This window comes from Podarcis melisellensis (assembly GCF_964234715.1).
Source record: "Podarcis melisellensis genome assembly, chromosome: 3".
Classification (NCBI taxonomy): domain Eukaryota; kingdom Metazoa; phylum Chordata; class Lepidosauria; order Squamata; family Lacertidae; genus Podarcis; species Podarcis melisellensis.
Window position 1 is genome coordinate 24,358,062 of NC_138530.1, and position 16,980 is coordinate 24,375,041.

General features: G+C 47.3%; 1 protein-coding gene across 10 annotated transcripts in view; it reads left to right on the top strand.

Annotated features, from left to right (window-relative positions):
* TRERF1 (transcriptional regulating factor 1) overlaps positions 1-16,980 on the top strand; it is a 75,253-nt gene that overhangs the window by 56,459 nt on the left and 1,814 nt on the right. For all 10 annotated transcript variants that reach the window (XM_081903731.1, XM_081903730.1, XM_081903732.1 and 7 more), the window contains 9 exons: positions 3,671-4,040; positions 5,576-5,642; positions 7,244-7,383; positions 8,899-9,002; positions 11,522-11,597; positions 11,950-12,038; positions 13,287-13,400; positions 13,761-13,958; positions 14,819-15,027. In XM_081903731.1, the coding sequence (XP_081759857.1) occupies positions 3,671-4,040; positions 5,576-5,642; positions 7,244-7,383; positions 8,899-9,002; positions 11,522-11,597; positions 11,950-12,038; positions 13,287-13,400; positions 13,761-13,958; positions 14,819-15,027 (1,367 nt within the window). The remainder of the gene's footprint in view (positions 1-3,670; positions 4,041-5,575; positions 5,643-7,243; positions 7,384-8,898; positions 9,003-11,521; positions 11,598-11,949; positions 12,039-13,286; positions 13,401-13,760; positions 13,959-14,818; positions 15,028-16,980) is intronic.

Below are 16,980 nucleotides of genomic sequence, written 5' to 3' on the forward strand. Positions count from 1 at the left end.
CTTGCGGGGAACTGCTGCAGGGCTCCCCAAGCTGCGGATGTATGCCTGGCGCGAGGGGCGCTCTGCTTCAGGGCGCCCCACCCGCCGGGCGGCAGGCTGCTATCCGCAGCGTGGGGAGCCTTGCGGGGAGCTCCTGCAAGGGTCCCCACGCTGTGGGTGTGTTCCCGAAGCGCCGGGAGCTCTGGTGGTCCGCTAGCCCTGGGAGAGCCGGGCGACGTCGCGGGGCTCTCCCAGGGCTAGCGGAGACCTTACCGGCACCCAGAAGCTTGGGGCGCGCTGAGCTCCGCACGCCCCAAGCTTCTGGATTAGCGCAGTGGTCCGCTAGCCCTGGGAGAGCCGCGCGACGTCGCGGGGCTCTCCCAGGGCTAGCGGAGACCTTGCCGGCACCCAGAAGCTTGGGGCGCGCTGAGCTCCGCACGCCCCAAGCTTCTGGATTAGCGCAGTGGCCCGCTAGCCCTGGGAGAGCCGGGCGACGTCGCGGGGCTCTCCCAGGGCTAGCGGAGACCTTGCCGGCACCCAGAAGCTTGGGGCGCGCTGAGCTCCGCACGCCCCAAGCTTCTGGATTAGCGCAGTGGTCCGCTAGCCCTGGGAGAGCCGGGCGACGTCGCGGGGCTCTCCCAGGGCTAGCGGAGACCTTGCCGGCACCCAGAAGCTTGGGGCGCGCTGAGCTCCGCACGCCCCAAGCTTCTGGATTAGCGCAGTGGTCCGCTAGCCCTGGGAGAGCCGGGCGACGTCGCGGGGCTCTCCCAGGGCTAGCGGAGACCTTGCCGGCACCCAGAAGCTTGGGGCGCGCTGAGCTCCGCACGCCCCAAGCTTCTGGATTAGCGCAGTGGCCCGCTAGCCCTGGGAGAGCCGGGCGACGTCGCGGGGCTCTTCCAGGGCTAGCGGAGACCTTGCCGGCACCCAGAAGCTTGGGGCGCGCTGAGCTCCTCACGCCCCAAGCTTCGGGATTAATGCAGTGCTCCGCTAGCGGTGGGAGAGCTGGGTCTCCCACTCCTAGCGGATAGCTTCCTGAAGCCTGGAGAGCGAGAGGGGTCGGTGCGCACCGACCCCTCTCGCTCTCCAGGCTTCAGCGAAAGCCTGCATTCGCTCCATAGGACGCACACACATTTTCCCTTGCTTTTTAGGAGGGAAAAAGTGCGTCCTATGGTGCGAAAAATACGGTAATTATTTGTATCCTGCCCATCCAACTGGGTTGCCCTAGCCACTCTGGGCAGCTTCCAGCATATATTAAAATATAGAAAAATATTTCAGGCATAGGCAAACTCAGCCCTCCAGATGTTTTGGGACTACAACTCCCATCCTCCCTAACTAAGGACTAGTGGTCAGGAATGATTGGAGTTGTAGTCCCAAAACATCTGGAAGGCGAGTTTGCCTATGCCTGATATAATTACTCATCCCCTAGACAAACACCCACCCACCCACACCCACACCCACCCACCCACACATACATATACATATCATGATTCGCAATATATTGCCAGGTCAAAAATTATGAAACCAATATCACAATATGGACTTCAGTTTTGGATGATATATTGTTAAATGGCCCAGCCGTAACGAGTACCCTGGTCCCTTCCAGTTCAGGCAGAAGCAGCCTTTTCTTTCTGGATTGTCCCAATATTCCTAAAGGGGATACTTTACTCCCCCCCCCCAAAAAAAGGCAGAGGGATTTATTGCCTATCAGTGTTATTTGTGCTTGTTTGTTTTTAATGTTGCTCGAAACCGTTTTCTTCTTTAATAATGTGGGAGCAGGGCTGAGTGGGATTTTGCCTAATATTGTCTCCTGCAGATTAATAGCCTTTATCACCTAATTATTATTGTAAGAATAATATACTCCGGCAGGTATTGTGAAGGACTTAATTAGTCTCCTCCTTCCTTTCCTCCCTATACATACAAACACCCCCCCCCCAAAGCAGATTATAGATATCTTTGTGTGAATTCTCAAGGACACAAATGACCTTCGGGGAGTCGACTCCCCAGTGTCAACCTCTGTGAGTTCATGGCATTGTCTGAATCGCAGAGGGAGCCCCCCTGAGTCCTGGAAGCTCCCTGCTTCAGATATTTGACCTCCCACTCGTGCAGGGGGGTAGCAGTTGAGGGGTAGGGAGCTTAGTGTTCTCGTCCCCATTTTGCCCTGCGTAATGCTTCTTGTGGGAGGGATTCATTTATTTCCACATTTTTATCCCTCCTTTCCTCCAAAAGAGCTCAAAGTGACATACATGGTTCTCCCGCCCTATATATTGTTACCCTCAGAACAATCCTGTGAAGCTTTCTGCCTGCAGAAACCAGCAAGAAAACCACTGGCAATAGATTTTCTGCCTGCCTGGGTATGGTTGGCAGTGTGGCCAGTGTGGTGTAGTGGTTAAGAGCAGTTGATTCGTAATCTGGTGAACCGGGTTCGCTTCCCCGCTCCTCCACAGGCAGCTGCTGGGTAGTCACACTTCTCTGAAGTCTCTCAGCCTCACTCACCTCACAGAGTGTTTGTTGTGGGGGATGAAGGAAAAGGAGAATGTTAGCCGCTTTGAGACTCCTTTGGGTAGTGATAAAGTGGGATATCAATTCCAAACTCCTCCTCCTCCTCTGCATAGCTGGGGGTTTCTCAGCTGCTTATGCTTCTTTCCACATGTGGAGGTCAGCAGAGATGTGTCAGGACACCATCCTAACTCCATTGGTTTTAGGGGCAGGCAGAGGTTAGGATTCCACTCTTACTTTTTTTCCTGAAAATGGAAAGTTTTAACAACAACAACAAAACCCCCCACATATATGTCTTCAGGAAAGCAAACTTATAACATAAGCAGTGTACCACTTTGGTGCTTGCTGAAAGCTTTTTCATATCAACAAGCCAGCCAAATGCAATTTAGTTTCCTGTACTGATTTATTTTAAAATTGATTCTTTTTATCCATGTTTTAAAGATGATTATTGTGTGTATATTTGTCTTTCAGTTTTTATGGATTTTAGATATGCTTTGGTCAGTTGTTTTATTTCTACGCTGCTTAGAGAGCTCTTTGATTTAGTAGTTCATCATTTTTCTCTCTCTAAATAATGAAATATGTGCAAATAAATGAGGATGGTATCAATTAAAACAACTGGAGCCTATACGTAAAATAAGCAGCAAACGAGGTCTGCAGCACAGGTCATAAAATCAGTGTCATTCATGCCAATAAAGCAAGTTAAAGACTAATGATGAGCTGAAGCATGGTTTCACGAAAACATTTGATAGTGGAAATAAATATCAAACATAAGTTGGTGACTGAAAATGCAAGACTTTGAGTATACATACATAGCTCTATATTTTGGGGCTGTTCTGCGGATCTGTCAAGATCCCTGTCAGGCTGCCAATGTACATAGGGAGGTCTCTGGTTTAGCTTGGCCCATTTTAACTTAAGTTTGCTAATCATTTCACCACTGGGAAAAACCCACACTCTGCCAGACCATTGAAGAACTGAGGGAAGGTGGGTGGAAGCTCACTTCTTAGCTGTCAACCAAAGAAAAAAATGGTGGAGGTTGTTTTAGGGTGTCACCTCATTGATGTCGAAACATAGGTTGGTTCATAGAGGCTCATGAGTTGGTTCAGGTTTTCGTGTCCGCCTGAGACTCTCAAGTACATGATGCAATTTGCCCATGTTACGTCTTAAGTTGTCTGAATGCTGAAAACCTTCCATTCAGGACCTCAACAGAAAACAGCACCAAAGCACGGCCAACGCTGAAGAAAGCTTCAAACCGTTTCAAGACAAGAAAAAATACCGCCACAGACCTGAGCCTCTGTTCATACCGCCACCTTCTTACAACCTCGCTGCACCACACCTGGGCGCGACGCTGTACCAAAGCCAGCTTCGCTCTCCCCGCATCCTGGGAGACCACCTGCTTGACAGCATTCATGAGCCCCCTCCTTACACCCCACCTCCCATGCTCAGCCCAGTACGTCATGGATCTGGCCTCTTCAGCAGCGTTATCACATCTGCTCATGGTGCGTCTCACCCCCAGCTGCCGCTCACGCCTTTGACACCCACTCCCCGGATGCTTCTCTGTCGATCTAGTAAGTATGATGATGTGCTGTAAACCAGGGGTCCCAAACAGTGGTCCATGGACCACCTGTGGTATGTGAGCTTCGTACAGGTGGTTCACGACATGTCCACATGGAACACATATATTGATTTTTAGTTGTGTTTTGTCGTGCGTTTTATTTCTTGCATTTCATTTTACTGTATCGCAAGGCAGATTCTGTGGAATGCAATTAAATGCAACCCAAGCCATTAAAGGACAATAAAAATTAATTGGTATCTAGTGCATTACAGTTGCCACAACAGGCAGAAATTAAGTGTTCTGCCAAGGCCATTTTTTCAAGCGGTCCAGCAATTTTCAAGTGGTCCATGGGGGAGAAAGTTTAGGAACCACTGCTGGAAACTTGACCAGTTTCCATGCAGACGACTTGCCTCACTTCTGTATAGCACAGTGCTGGTTTTTACACGGCATTTTATTTTGCAGTCACTCGGATAGCAGTTTCTCTCTTGCTCACACGTGTCCAAAGAGGAGGGATTGTAGAATATCCCCAGGAACATGCCACCCTGAAAGACTCCTCCATTTTCCCCTGGAATCCATCCAATCCATTTTAGGACTGGGCTACATGATCATTTGCCCCACATAATACAGTGGTACCTTGGGTTACGTACGCTTCAGGTTACAGACTCCACTAACCCAGAAATAGTACCTCGGGTTAAGAACTTTGCTTCAGGATGAGAACAGAAATCATACTCCGGTGGCGCAGCCACAGCAGGAGGCCCCATTAGCTAAAGTGGTGCTTCAGGTTAAGAACAGTTTCAGGTTAAGAACGGACCTCCAGAACGAATTAAGTACTTAACCCGAGGTACCACTGTATATCTGTTGATGAACTGTACCACTTGAGGCTGCAGGTGTGAGGTAGAATGTATAAATGGTCACTCATTTGAAGATGAAGATAGATGTTCAAAGGAGGCAGACATACATTGTTCCATTTGTAGAACCTCCACTAGTTTGCAGTGGGACAGTTTTCACCATGGTTACACAATGGTTTACCAAACCCCCACCCCACCCCCAATTTCATCAGTGCAGAATTTTACTTGCTTGTGGCCTTGAATAATCTCTTTAGCAGTTTTAACTCGCAATATTTTTTACAAAATAGTCTCAAGTTGAAGTTCATGCTAGTCATATATACAGATGCCGCCGAACATAGGAATCTTTCTTAAGAACCTGTGGCCAACCAGATCTTGTTGGACTCCAACTCCCATCGGCCGCAGCCAGCATGGCCAATAGCCAGGGATGATGGGAGTTTTAGTCCAGTAACTTCTTGAAGGTCGCAGATTTGCCATCCCTGTCTACTTTGATGGATCTCAGGGAGAGGCTTTTCCCCACCCGCTGCTATCTTTATCCATTTAATGGGAAAGGCCAGAGATTGAACCTAGGACTATCTGTACGAAAATGTGTATTTTTGTTAGTTTTGTTTTCTGTTAGGTTTTCCCAGAAAGATGCAAATCTGTACTAGTGAAGGGAGTGCCTGCCTGCACACAGAATGACATATTCTTGTTTTTCTTACAGATAGTGTTGATGGAGTCAGTGTCCCAATCACCCCAGGACCTGGAGAACAGACCATTGACGTAGAACCGTAAGAACTAGTCTCATGTATTCAGACATCACTCGGCATCCACTGTAGTTTTATAAACTGAATGCGATCCAAAACAGGATTGCGCTTGCAAAGTGTTTGTAACCTGAGGTGTTTGTAACCCGAGGTACCACTGTAAATAGCTCAATCAGAGGTGATGGGGAAGGAGGTATCTTTAAGCGCAAAATGAAGCATATGGAATTGACACTTTAAATACCCCGGAGGAATGTATTCCTTCCTATGTTTAGTGACCCTTACACTTCCCATCCCTCCGTGTGGCAAACTGATGTAGACCCAGATTTCTCCTTGGGGGCTCCTAAAACCTTGCACTCATTGGGCACCATGTTTAAGCTTTTCAAACCATTAATAAAATCCCTGTCTCACCCAGCTTAACTATTAATGGAACGACGTTCAGCTAAACTAAGCATACATAACCATTTTCAACTGGTTGCTTGGCAGATAATAGCCAAGATGGGAATTCCTTTCCGCCTCACATCACAATTGCATTTTATTCATATTGTTTTTCGTTACAATTCTATCTGTTTAAAAAGTCCACATGGGGGCTGGAGAGTGAAGAACTGGAACAGCTCAGTTTTTAAGGCTTCCTTGTTTGCTAGCATTTGAATTGTCCTAACTCTGTTCCTTAACTCTTCTCTCAAGACAGAGCTTTGCCGTTGAATTCGGTGACTATTCGGTGACTAATCACCTAGTTCTGTTGGGGCAATGGCACAGTTTTAAAGACTTAGGTTAAGATGAAGTTTCATTTTGAGAGGTTCCTCACAGATTGTGCATGTTACGCTATGTCTGGGCCTGTTTGTTTGTTTGTTTATTACTGTATTGGCCTGAATGTAAGCCACCCCCAAATATAGTCCACACCGCTAAAAGCAGATGTCTTAAACGATGGTACTTTTAAGACTCCACTCAGGTTTTATACAAGTCAGGTTGAGCAGGGCGGAGTGTATCCTGTTTTCAGACCGGTATGGCATGGGACGCAGGTGGCGCTGTGGGTTACACCACAGAGCCTAGAACTTGCTGATCAGAAGGTCGGCGGTTCAAATCCCCACGACAGGGTGAGCTCCCATTGCTCGGTCCCTGCTCCTGCCAACCTAGCAGTCTGAAAGTATGTCAAAGTGCAAGTAGATAAATAGGTACCGCTCTGGCGGGAAGGTAAACAGCGTTTCCGTGTGCTGCTCTGGTTTGCCAGAAGCGGCTTAGTCATGCTGGCCACATGACCCGGAAGCTGTACGCCGGCTCCCACAACCCCAGAGTTGGCCACGACTGGACCTAATGGTGAGGGGTCCCTTTACCTTTACCTATGGCATGGGTATATTCCATCTTTCCTCCAAGGAGCTCACAGTGGAATACGTGGTTCTCCCTCCTCCTCTTCATCCTCACAACAACCCTGTGAGGTAGGTTTGGTTGAGAGTTAGTGACTGGCCCAAGGTCACCCAGTGAGTTTCCTGGCTGGGTGAGGATTTGAACCCTGGTCTTCCAGGCTCTAGTCCAACGCTTTAACCACAGTAGTTTGCCCATCAAACCTCAACGCCAAATTTTGGTGAGTGGGTGAAATGGGGAAGAGATGAAGTTTCTTTATATGCTTTCAGGCATATCAATATTGGATCGAGATTCCAAGCCGATATTCCTGAACTTGAAGACAGAGCGTTGGTGGGGGAAGAGGAACACATGGCAACTTTAGTCTGGAAACCAGGGCCAGAACTGGAAGATGAAGATATTCAGCAAAGAGGTACTGTGTTTTCTAACCCCCTTTGCAACTGATCTAAGCATCTCTGCCAAGTGTCCTGTCCCGGTTTATTGTTCCACCTCTGCGTCTTATGGCAAAAAAGTAATCGCTTCATTAAATGGGTACTGACCTTCACATGACTTGCCATGTATCTCTGCAGAATAACACCTTTTGCTGTTCTTTAGCGTGATCACCACTTTGACACTCAGCTCAAAATGTGCCACCTGTTTTTATTTTATTTTATTTTGTTAGCTGTTCTAAATAGCTTAATTAATATTTAAGAGTGTCTACGTGCTGTACAAAATACAATATAAAAACCCATAAAACAGGTAAAAGCAATACCGTGGTACCTCACAAGATGAATGCCTCGCAAGACGAAAAACGCGCAAGACGAAAGGGTTTTTCGTTTTTTGTGTTGCTTCGCAAGACGATTTTCCCTATGGGCTTGCTTTGCAAGACGAAAACGTCTTGCGAGTTTGCTTCCTTTTTCTTAAAGCCGTTTAAACCCCGGGGAATCCGCGCTCCGCAAGAATAAAAAATCGCAAGACGACACAACTCGCGGAACGAATTAATTTCGTCTTGCGAGGCACCACTGTATTATATTCCTCAGTGTTTAAAATAATGCTGGTAGTTGCATTTCAGCCTATATATGCGTTCAGCCACCCCCTCTGAAAGACTTGTCTAGTACAGTCGTAGCTTGGTACTCAAACGCCTTGCTACTCGCTCATTTTGGCTCCCATATGCCGCAAACCCAGAAGTGAGTGTTCCTGTTTGCGAACATTTTTCAGAAGCCGAACAATCAACGCGGCTTCCGCTTGAGTGCAGGAAGCCCCTCCTGCAGCCTTGGTTTTCAAACAGTTTCGGGAGTCGAACAGACTCCTGGAACGGATTAAGTTCAAGAATCAAGGTACCAACTGGTTTTCTGTTCCAACTTTCTCAAAATGAAAATCTGAGCTTGTAAGAATTAGAAGATTTGTCCCGACTTTATGACCCTTTCAGATTTACCGTATTTTTCGTCCTATAGGGCGCACCGGCCCATAGGACGCACCTCGGTTTTTTTGGGGGGGGAATGAATAAAAAAAATTATTTTCCCCCCAGCCGTGGCTGCAGCCCCAAGCCTTGCGCACACCTGCCGAAGCACAGGGCACCCTCTGGAGGGCTCCGCGTGCTTCGGGCTGCAGGCTGCCGCCCCAAGCCTCGCACGCCTGGCGGGACCTCCCACCGGGTGCGCGAGGCTTGCGGACACTCGCCAGGGCTGCAGGCTGCTGCCCGCAAGCCTTGTGAGCCCGCGGGAACTCCCGCCGGGCTTGCAAGGCTTGCGGATAGCTTCCTGAAGCCTGGAGAGCGAGAGGGGTTCAGCGAAAGCCTGCATTCGCCCCATAGGAAGCACACACATTTCCCCTTCATTTTTGGAGGGGGGAAAGTGCGTCCTATGGGGCGAAAAATACGGTATGTTTTTGCTTACAGGCTGAATATTGGACAGGTTTGACAATACTGTTTTGACTTGTTTTCTTACAGTGACCAGCCTTTTAAATCTGTGTTGTTCAAGTGTACTGTCTGGTGGGGGAACCAACCTTGAATATGGCTTGCATTCTCTCTTTGAGGCTAAAGGAGACGTTATGGTAAGAGCAGCTTGTTTATCCTCTCCCAAATATGTGTTAAAATATGTGTAACAGGCTTCATGAGGAAACCGGGCACAAGCAAGCCTTTTCCAGTGACTAATTGGGAGAATTTAGCCTCACTCTGGCGCCCACCACTTTTCTTTCTCAAAAGAAACCTTTTATTTTATTATTCCTAGTTTTTATTTGTTCATTAAAAAACACATACCTTGCCTTTCTTTAGAAAAACATTCAAGACTGTCAGTTGACTTGTTTATTTCATAATGTTTATACACTGTTTGATTGTTAAAAAAAAGGAAAAACAAAACCCTGGATGATGCTCGTTTAAAATACAGTTAACTAAAATGGCAGAATTACAGTAATACTCCATATCAACAGTAGTTGAAATCATACTCGTGGAATACAAAATGCAAAGCCAGCATCAACTAAAATCACACAGAACATCCTGGGTCTGAGATCCATTTAAAAATGGTCAGAGAACGAAACAGGCGTATCTCTTGCAAAAGGTTGTTCCATTGGAATGGGGTTGTGCAGCACCACCTCCATCCCAAAATAGTCCAACAAGTTCATTAGTGCCTTGAGAAACCATCCTGTTGCAGATAAGGATGTGCATCAGCAATGTACTACTATGAAGGTGGTTTGAATGCATGGGTATCCCTTGCTGAGTCAGAACTAATATTCCCCCCTGCTGCCCATGTTTTTAAATCTCTCTCACACATATTCTTAATGTGGAGCTGCTGTAAAGGTTTTTTGTCCAGTGCATTTTTGTCCAGTGCATTGCATTTGCCATGGTACTTTGGTTTGCTACATCTAAGCTTCTTAAATGTTACCAGGATAGCTCAGTGATGGGGTCCTCTTTGAAAGCACAGGCTCACGGGGAATTGAAGCCCGTAGACGGTTATGAATCTGGAAGTGATGCAAAGCAGAGAACGAAAGTGAATTTGGAGAGATAACATTATTGTGAGTGCCTGGAGGCGGTTGGAGGTTGGATGGCGGCTAACAGATTGAGGTTGAATCCTGACAAGACAGAAGTACTGTTTTTGGGGGACAGGAGGCGGGCAGGTGTGGAGGATTCCCTGGTCCTGAATGGGGTAACTGTGCCCCTGAAGGACCAGGTGCGCAGCCTGGGAGTCATTTTGGACTCACAGCTGTCCATGGAGGCGCAGGTTAACTCTGTGTCCAGGGCAGCTGTCTACCAGCTCCACCTGGTAGGCAGGCTAAGACCATACCTCCCCGCGGACTGTCTCGCCAGAGTGGTGCATGCTCTAGTTATCTCACGCTTGGACTACTGCAACGCGCTCTACGTGGGGCTACCTTTGAAGGTGACCCGGAAACTGCAATTAATCCAGAATGCGGCAGCTAGACTGGTGACTGGGAGTGGCCGCCGGGACCACATAACACCGGTTCTGAAAGATCTGCATTGGCTCCCAGTACGTTTCCGAGCACGATTCAAAGTGTTGGTGTTGACCTTTAAAGCCCTAAACGGCCTCGGTCCTGTATACCTGAAGGAGCGTCTCCACCCCCATCGTTCAGCCCGGACACTGAGATCCAGCGCCGAGGGCCTTCTGGCGGTTCCCTCATTGCGAGAAGTGAGGCTACAGGGAACCAGACAGAGGGCCTTCTCGGTAGTGGCACCCGCCCTGTGGAACGCCCTCCCATCAGATGTCAAAGAGATAAAGAATTACCTGACGTTCAGAAGACATCTTAAGGCAGCCCTGTTCAGGGAAGTTTTTAATATGTAATGCTGTACTGTTTTTAACACTGATTGGGAGCCGCCCAGAGTGGCTGGGGAAACTCAGCCAGATGGGCGGGGTATAAATAATAAATTATTATTATTATTATTATTATTATTATTGGAAAAAATTGGAAGGCTTTAAATGAGGATTGGACAAATTCATAGAGGATAAAGCTGTTGGTGGCTATTCATCACTATATCTTTCTCGGTATTGGAGACAGTGTGCCTCTGAGTCCCAGTCACTGAGGAGTGCAAGAGAGAGGCTGTTACTGAGTTTGTGTCCTGTTTGTAGGCTTCCCATTGGCATCCAGATAACACTGTAAGAACAGAGCATTGCACTTGATGGGCTTTGCTCTGATCTAACATTGGCAGGATTATTGCAATAACCTGCAATTTTATAAGAGTATATATTTAAAGTAGATGAATAAATAAGCAAATTAAGTTAATTTGGATATGCAGAAGGTATTAAAAATAAATTTAAGGAACTGCAGAAAGAGGGGGAAGGAAGTCAAGTTTTGAAATGTTAAAATGATTGTAAAATTATAGTGAAATGTATAAATCTGGAAAGCATAAATAAATTTTAAGAAAAAGGATTGCTGAGATAATGTATAAGGAGCTCTTAGTGCACATAGAACAAATGGTATGTAAATATTATTATTTTATTACATTATTATAAGAAGCAAAGGAGTCATAACAATTAAGAGTCATAGAGTCTTAAAAGAAGATAGAGTCATAATAATTAAGAACAAGTTGTATACAATTCTGCTTGCCTCTCTTTGTCCTGCAGGTCGCTCTGGAGATGCTGCTTTTGTTGAAGCCAGCAAGAGCAAAATCGCATCCTCTAGCAAGTTATCACTATGCTGGTAAGTTCCTGAACGGATGAGTTAAAAGGATTACCTAATAAAGGCTAGTTCTGTGTGTGAGTCCTTTACTCGTGGAAGGAATGCAGCTGCCTAGTGTCACTGATGAAGTTCAGAGAAAATAGTTATTCCATTGACAGTATACATACACACCTACTTGCAGAAATCATAGAATCTTCGAACTGCAGAGTTAGAAGTGACCCCTGCAATGCAGGAATCTCAACATGCACTTCCCCATCCAATTTGAAACCATACCGGAACCTGCTTAGCTTTGCAAATGTGATAGCAGTTTTATTTTTGTACCATGGGGCAGGCACACCCCCACCCTCGATTATTATCCGTTTGTTTCTTTCAGGTTCAGACCAGTGGACACCCGTTGAAAGAAAGCTGTTCAGCAAAGCATTACACACATACGGCAAAGATTTTATTTTGGTACAGAAAATGGTAAGGCTTGTTGTCCTTGTTCGTGCTTTGTTGACATTCCTGATCTTCTGGTTTTCAGCCACTAAGTTAGTTTCATCATATGAAAGTAGAACATTATCATCAACATCATCAACATCCCCTGTTGCTTTTCTTTGCCACTTTCTCGCAAAAACCAGGCCGAAAGTGATTCACAGCGTAGCAAATGAACAATAAATATAATGACTGGAAAATATGAGTATCAATGGGTTTAAAAAGAAGAAGAGAGATCCACACAGCATCGTATAAAACAATGCAAAAAAGTGACACAGATTTAGTATTTCCATTTAAGCAATAATGTCAGCACACAAATAGAATAGTAGGATTCAAAACATTGCCCTGTTCCATTCAGTGCACCTGTTTCTAATTGTTTGGTTCCGAAACTCAGTCTCCGTCCCAAGGACTCTAACCCCATCTCCCACGCAGACCCCGTCTCCCTGGCTCTCACCCAGAGGGGCCTTATGCTCATCATTATCATGTGCTGTTACCCACATGGTGGACATTTAACTTTCCTTCCACACTCTCCCACCAAGCATTGCTCATTCACCCAGGTTGGGGGGAATTCATACATTTTAGCTTATGAGAGACTCCTCTAAGCATTCAGTTTATTTTACTGTGTCTGTGGTACCGAGCAGGAATTCGTTGCTGAAATTAGAGTGGGGGAGAGGAAATGTTGAAGGGTAGAGGGCATCTGCGTTGAAGTGGGGAGACCCAAGTTCATATTCCCTACTTGGTAAATGAATCTCACTGGTAGCATAGAGCCCAGCCTCTCCTCTTAGCCCAGCCCCTCTCCCAGTCATAGCTGTCAACATTCCCTTTTTTTTTTTTTTGCGGGAAATTCCCTTATTCCAGTGCCGTTTCCCACTGCTTCCCGCTGCTTTCCCAGACTGTTAGATATCCCATAGGCTGTCCCCGGGACAGGTGAGGCTGCTGATCCCTTATTTTCGAGGCTGCTGATCCCTTATTTTCAAATCTGAAAGTTGACAGCTATGCTCCCAGTCTAAACAGGACTGTCACCCAGTGCTCCCTAATGGACTGGCAGGATAAAAATGAGCATGTGACTGGGAGCATAGGTAAAAATACTTCCATAAGATCTGTAGCCCAATTCGTGCTTTCAAGCCTTCTTCCGCTCTTTGTGATCAAGACACGAGTGAGTGGTGTTTTTGGTGTTGTGCTGAACGCTACACAATCATAGATCAATGTTGCAACATCTGAATTACTGTTTGACCGCAGGTGAAGTCGAAGACGGTGGCCCAGTGTGTGGAATACTATTATACCTGGAAGAAAATCATGCATTTAGGAAGAAAGCACAGAACACGCTTAGCAGAAGTGAAAAATGAATGCCTGGTAAGAGCCACCCTCCGTTTTATTTTTCTAGCTTGTGAACTTGTGCTCTCCAGATATTTATTTCTGACATTGTTCCAAGGTTCAGAAATTCCCTGGCATCTCCAGTTTAAAGGATCAGATAGCAAGGAATAGGAAAGACCTCTTAACTGGAGAGCCACTGCTAGCCAGGGTGCTCCAAGTTGGTGAAAGCAGCTTTTACCAGCTGTTCAACTTGATTTTTCAAGCTGGGAAGAGGTCAGCCAGCTTGGGGAACGACCCCTCCCACCTTCAGAGCTGAGAGAAGAGCTTTCCTGTCTCCCATTTACTTAAGGCATGCTTGCTCTCCACCCCACCTCCCCTAAAATCCCTTTTGAATTTCAGACTAGTGGCGAAGACGATGAATTAGAGGAAGAGGAGCAGACAGAGGAGGACAAGAAGTCAGTCAAAGAGGAAGCCGAAATTCAGAATTCTCCCGAGCCGCCTTCAATTATTGCTGCTGAGCCTATTAACCTGCCTTCCTTGCAAAGCCCCACACTTCCAGCGACCTCATTTACATGTGAAATGCCGGACTGCGGAGCGGTAAGTGGACTTGGAAACATTTTAATTCTATGGTACAGCTGTGCTTGGAATGTTACGTCCAGTTTGGGTTACCCCACCTCAGAAAGGGATATTGCAGTGCTGGGGAAAGGTCAGAAGAGGGCAGCCCAAAACCGTCAGGGAGATGGATCAACTCGCCTTTGATGAAAGGGTAAAACATTTGGGGAGGGCTTGTTGAATTGGCTGACCGCCATCATAGGAAGAAAAAGGTTGGAGATCTCCCAAGTACACAAGAAAAGGTTTATTAAGGCCAACACATTTTGGAGAAAATCCTCCTCATTGAGCGCTCTAGGAACCAAGCTGCAGCTGTGCTTTACAGACTGGGTCACAAACTGTTATTCAAGAGTCCCCCTGAAGAAGGATTTATTCCAAAACACATGAGGCCTGAGAAGTCTCTTCCGAGGTGCCTAGAGGTCTCTTCCCTTTTTCTTCCTTCCCCTTTCTGTTTAAGACGGTGCTCAAGAAAAACAAAGTTGGGCTAGATGGAAGTTTTTAACTGGTCCAGCAGGATTCTCCTTAGGTTTTTAAGCAAGCAACCAGAACGAGAGCAAAACAAGTCCCTGTTTAGAAATGCTTTGATATTACATATGAAGAGACTGCTGAATCCGGCCAGAGGTCCGTCGTAGTGCAACATCCAGTTGTCACAGTGGCCTGTGAGAAACTCTTGATGGCACTTCACTTTTGTGACTCAGAACTACTGTAGCTTTGCAAGGGACCACGAGGGCCCTCTTGCCCAACCCCCCACAAGGCATGATTCTTTTGCCCAACATGGGCCTTGAACCCGCAACCCTGAGATTAAGAGTCTCGGGCTCTACCAACTGAGCTATCCTTTTGCCCCCTAGATGTTCAACTCCAGACCAGCTCTGAATGGCCACGTTCGCATTCATGGCGGTACAAACTCTGTGACGAAAACCCGCGGCGGGAGCCACGGTTCGAAGCAGAAATCCAGCTCCCAGAATGATTGCGGCCCTGCCAAAAGCTCCCCAGCTCACAGTACGACAAGTGGCGAGACAGACCCAACTACACTTTTCCCTTGTAAAGAATGTGGCAAGTGAGTAGATGTGGGAAACACAGAGAGAACTTGTTTCATCGGGGGGGAAATAAACTGAGATGTTAGGAATGGGGCTCCCTAGAATGGTATAAACCAGGGGTACGGAACCTTTGACCCAGGTTCAGAATGTGTCCCACCAGGCCTCCCTGTCTGGCCTTTGGGATGTGCCTGAGGCCACACACCCTTCCCAGACCACACCCCTGGCTGGTCCTGCTGCGATCCCTCCTTGGGTTACCTGCAGTGTTTTGACACCTAAACAGAAGATGGGAAACTTCTTAATGTAGCCAATCCCAGGGTAGTTTGCTGCCAGCACCAATCAGCTGATAGGCACTGACAGCAAGGCCCCTTGGCTGCACCAGGGGGTTCTATGTCTTCAGGGTGGGGAGCTAGATCTGGCCACTGGACTGGATCCCCATCTCCCCCACTCGCTGTAGACCAAGTTTGAGAGGTGGATGGAGCCACCTGGGGCTTGAAATGTGCAAGCTTCATCAATCAACCGGCTATTTCAAAGTAACGCGTGGCATGCCGGCCTTTTTGCAGGAACTGGCAAGCAGGTGATTGTGGTTGTTTGTGAAGTACTTTGTATGGTGTACCACTGGACTATGAATCTGCATCATAGCGGCAGAAAATTGGCTGTGCTTGCAGGACGTCCCAGCTTCAAACCCCAGCATCTCCAGGGAGGGCTGGAAACATTCCCTGCCTGAATTCCCGGAGTGCTGCTTCCAGGTAGTGTAGATAGTCCTGAGCGAGATAGACCAGTGGTCTGAATCAGTATAGAGCAGCTGTGTTTTGCAGGTACTGCTGATCAGCTGGTAAGTTATGCCTTTGACCCAGCCGCATCTTTTACCCGTCCCACACCTGGCATCGTATATAATGTCAAGGGTTGGACAGGTGAGTGTGTGGTGTGGCCAAAAGAGCCTCACAAGGCCAGATGGTTCCCTGCTGCTGATCCCTGCGAGGCTTTGCTGTCAGTTCCCCTTGGGACTTCTTGTAACAACCACCCTTTCAGCAGTGAGACATGCTTGGCCCAAAGGATCCTGGAGAATGAGGGAATTGGTGTCTGAGGATGCATACCCTCTGTGGCTCATTATTTCAACCCAGAGTTCTTTTCTACAAAGGAACTTCTAGCAGCAAAAGGGCCTGGTCTGCCTCCATCCCTTGATGACCAGAGGGGTGTTGGGAGAGCAGGGGGCACCCATCCTTGGAGCCCAGTTCTCCCCTTGCCTTCCAGTATCCTTCCATTGGTAACAAGGCAGCCTTCTTCCCCCCTTGAAATGATCATTCAAGGGCTTAACTAACACCTTAGGTTTATTCTGGTTCCCTTCTTGTGAATGCTTGGAAACAGTGCGGGCAGTTACCCCAGAGAGGCAGCTGAGCTGACAGAGTGCAAAATAATAGTAGTAGTAATAATAATAGTAATACAATGGTACCTCTGGTTGTGAACGGGATCCATTCTGGAGGCCCATTCACAACATGAAAAGAATGCAACCCGCAGCGACGCATTTGCTCATGCGCAGGTTGCGATTCGCCGCTTCTGCGCATGCGCAAGACGTCATTTTGCGCTTCTATACATGCGCGAGCGGCAAAACCCGGAAGTAACCCTTTCTGGTACTTCTGGGTCGCCGCAGGACGTAACCTGAAAGAACGTAACATGAAGCAGATGTAACATGACTGTACTAGCGCTACTACTACTACTACTGCTGCTGCTACTACTACTAGCCAGATAGGCAGGATATAAATATAATAATAATAATAATAATTGTCAGGGTTTCTGGGAGAGAGGAGGAGATGACAGAGGAGACGGAGAGCGAGTGGGAGGAGGGGCAGAAGGATGAGGAAGAAGATGACGGAATTCTGAGGGAATCCACGAGTCTGAGCAGCGAGTCAGAGGATTCTCAAAAGGGGGTTACCTTAATCAAGCAAAAGGGAGGAGAAGGGAGAAGCGGAGAGGAG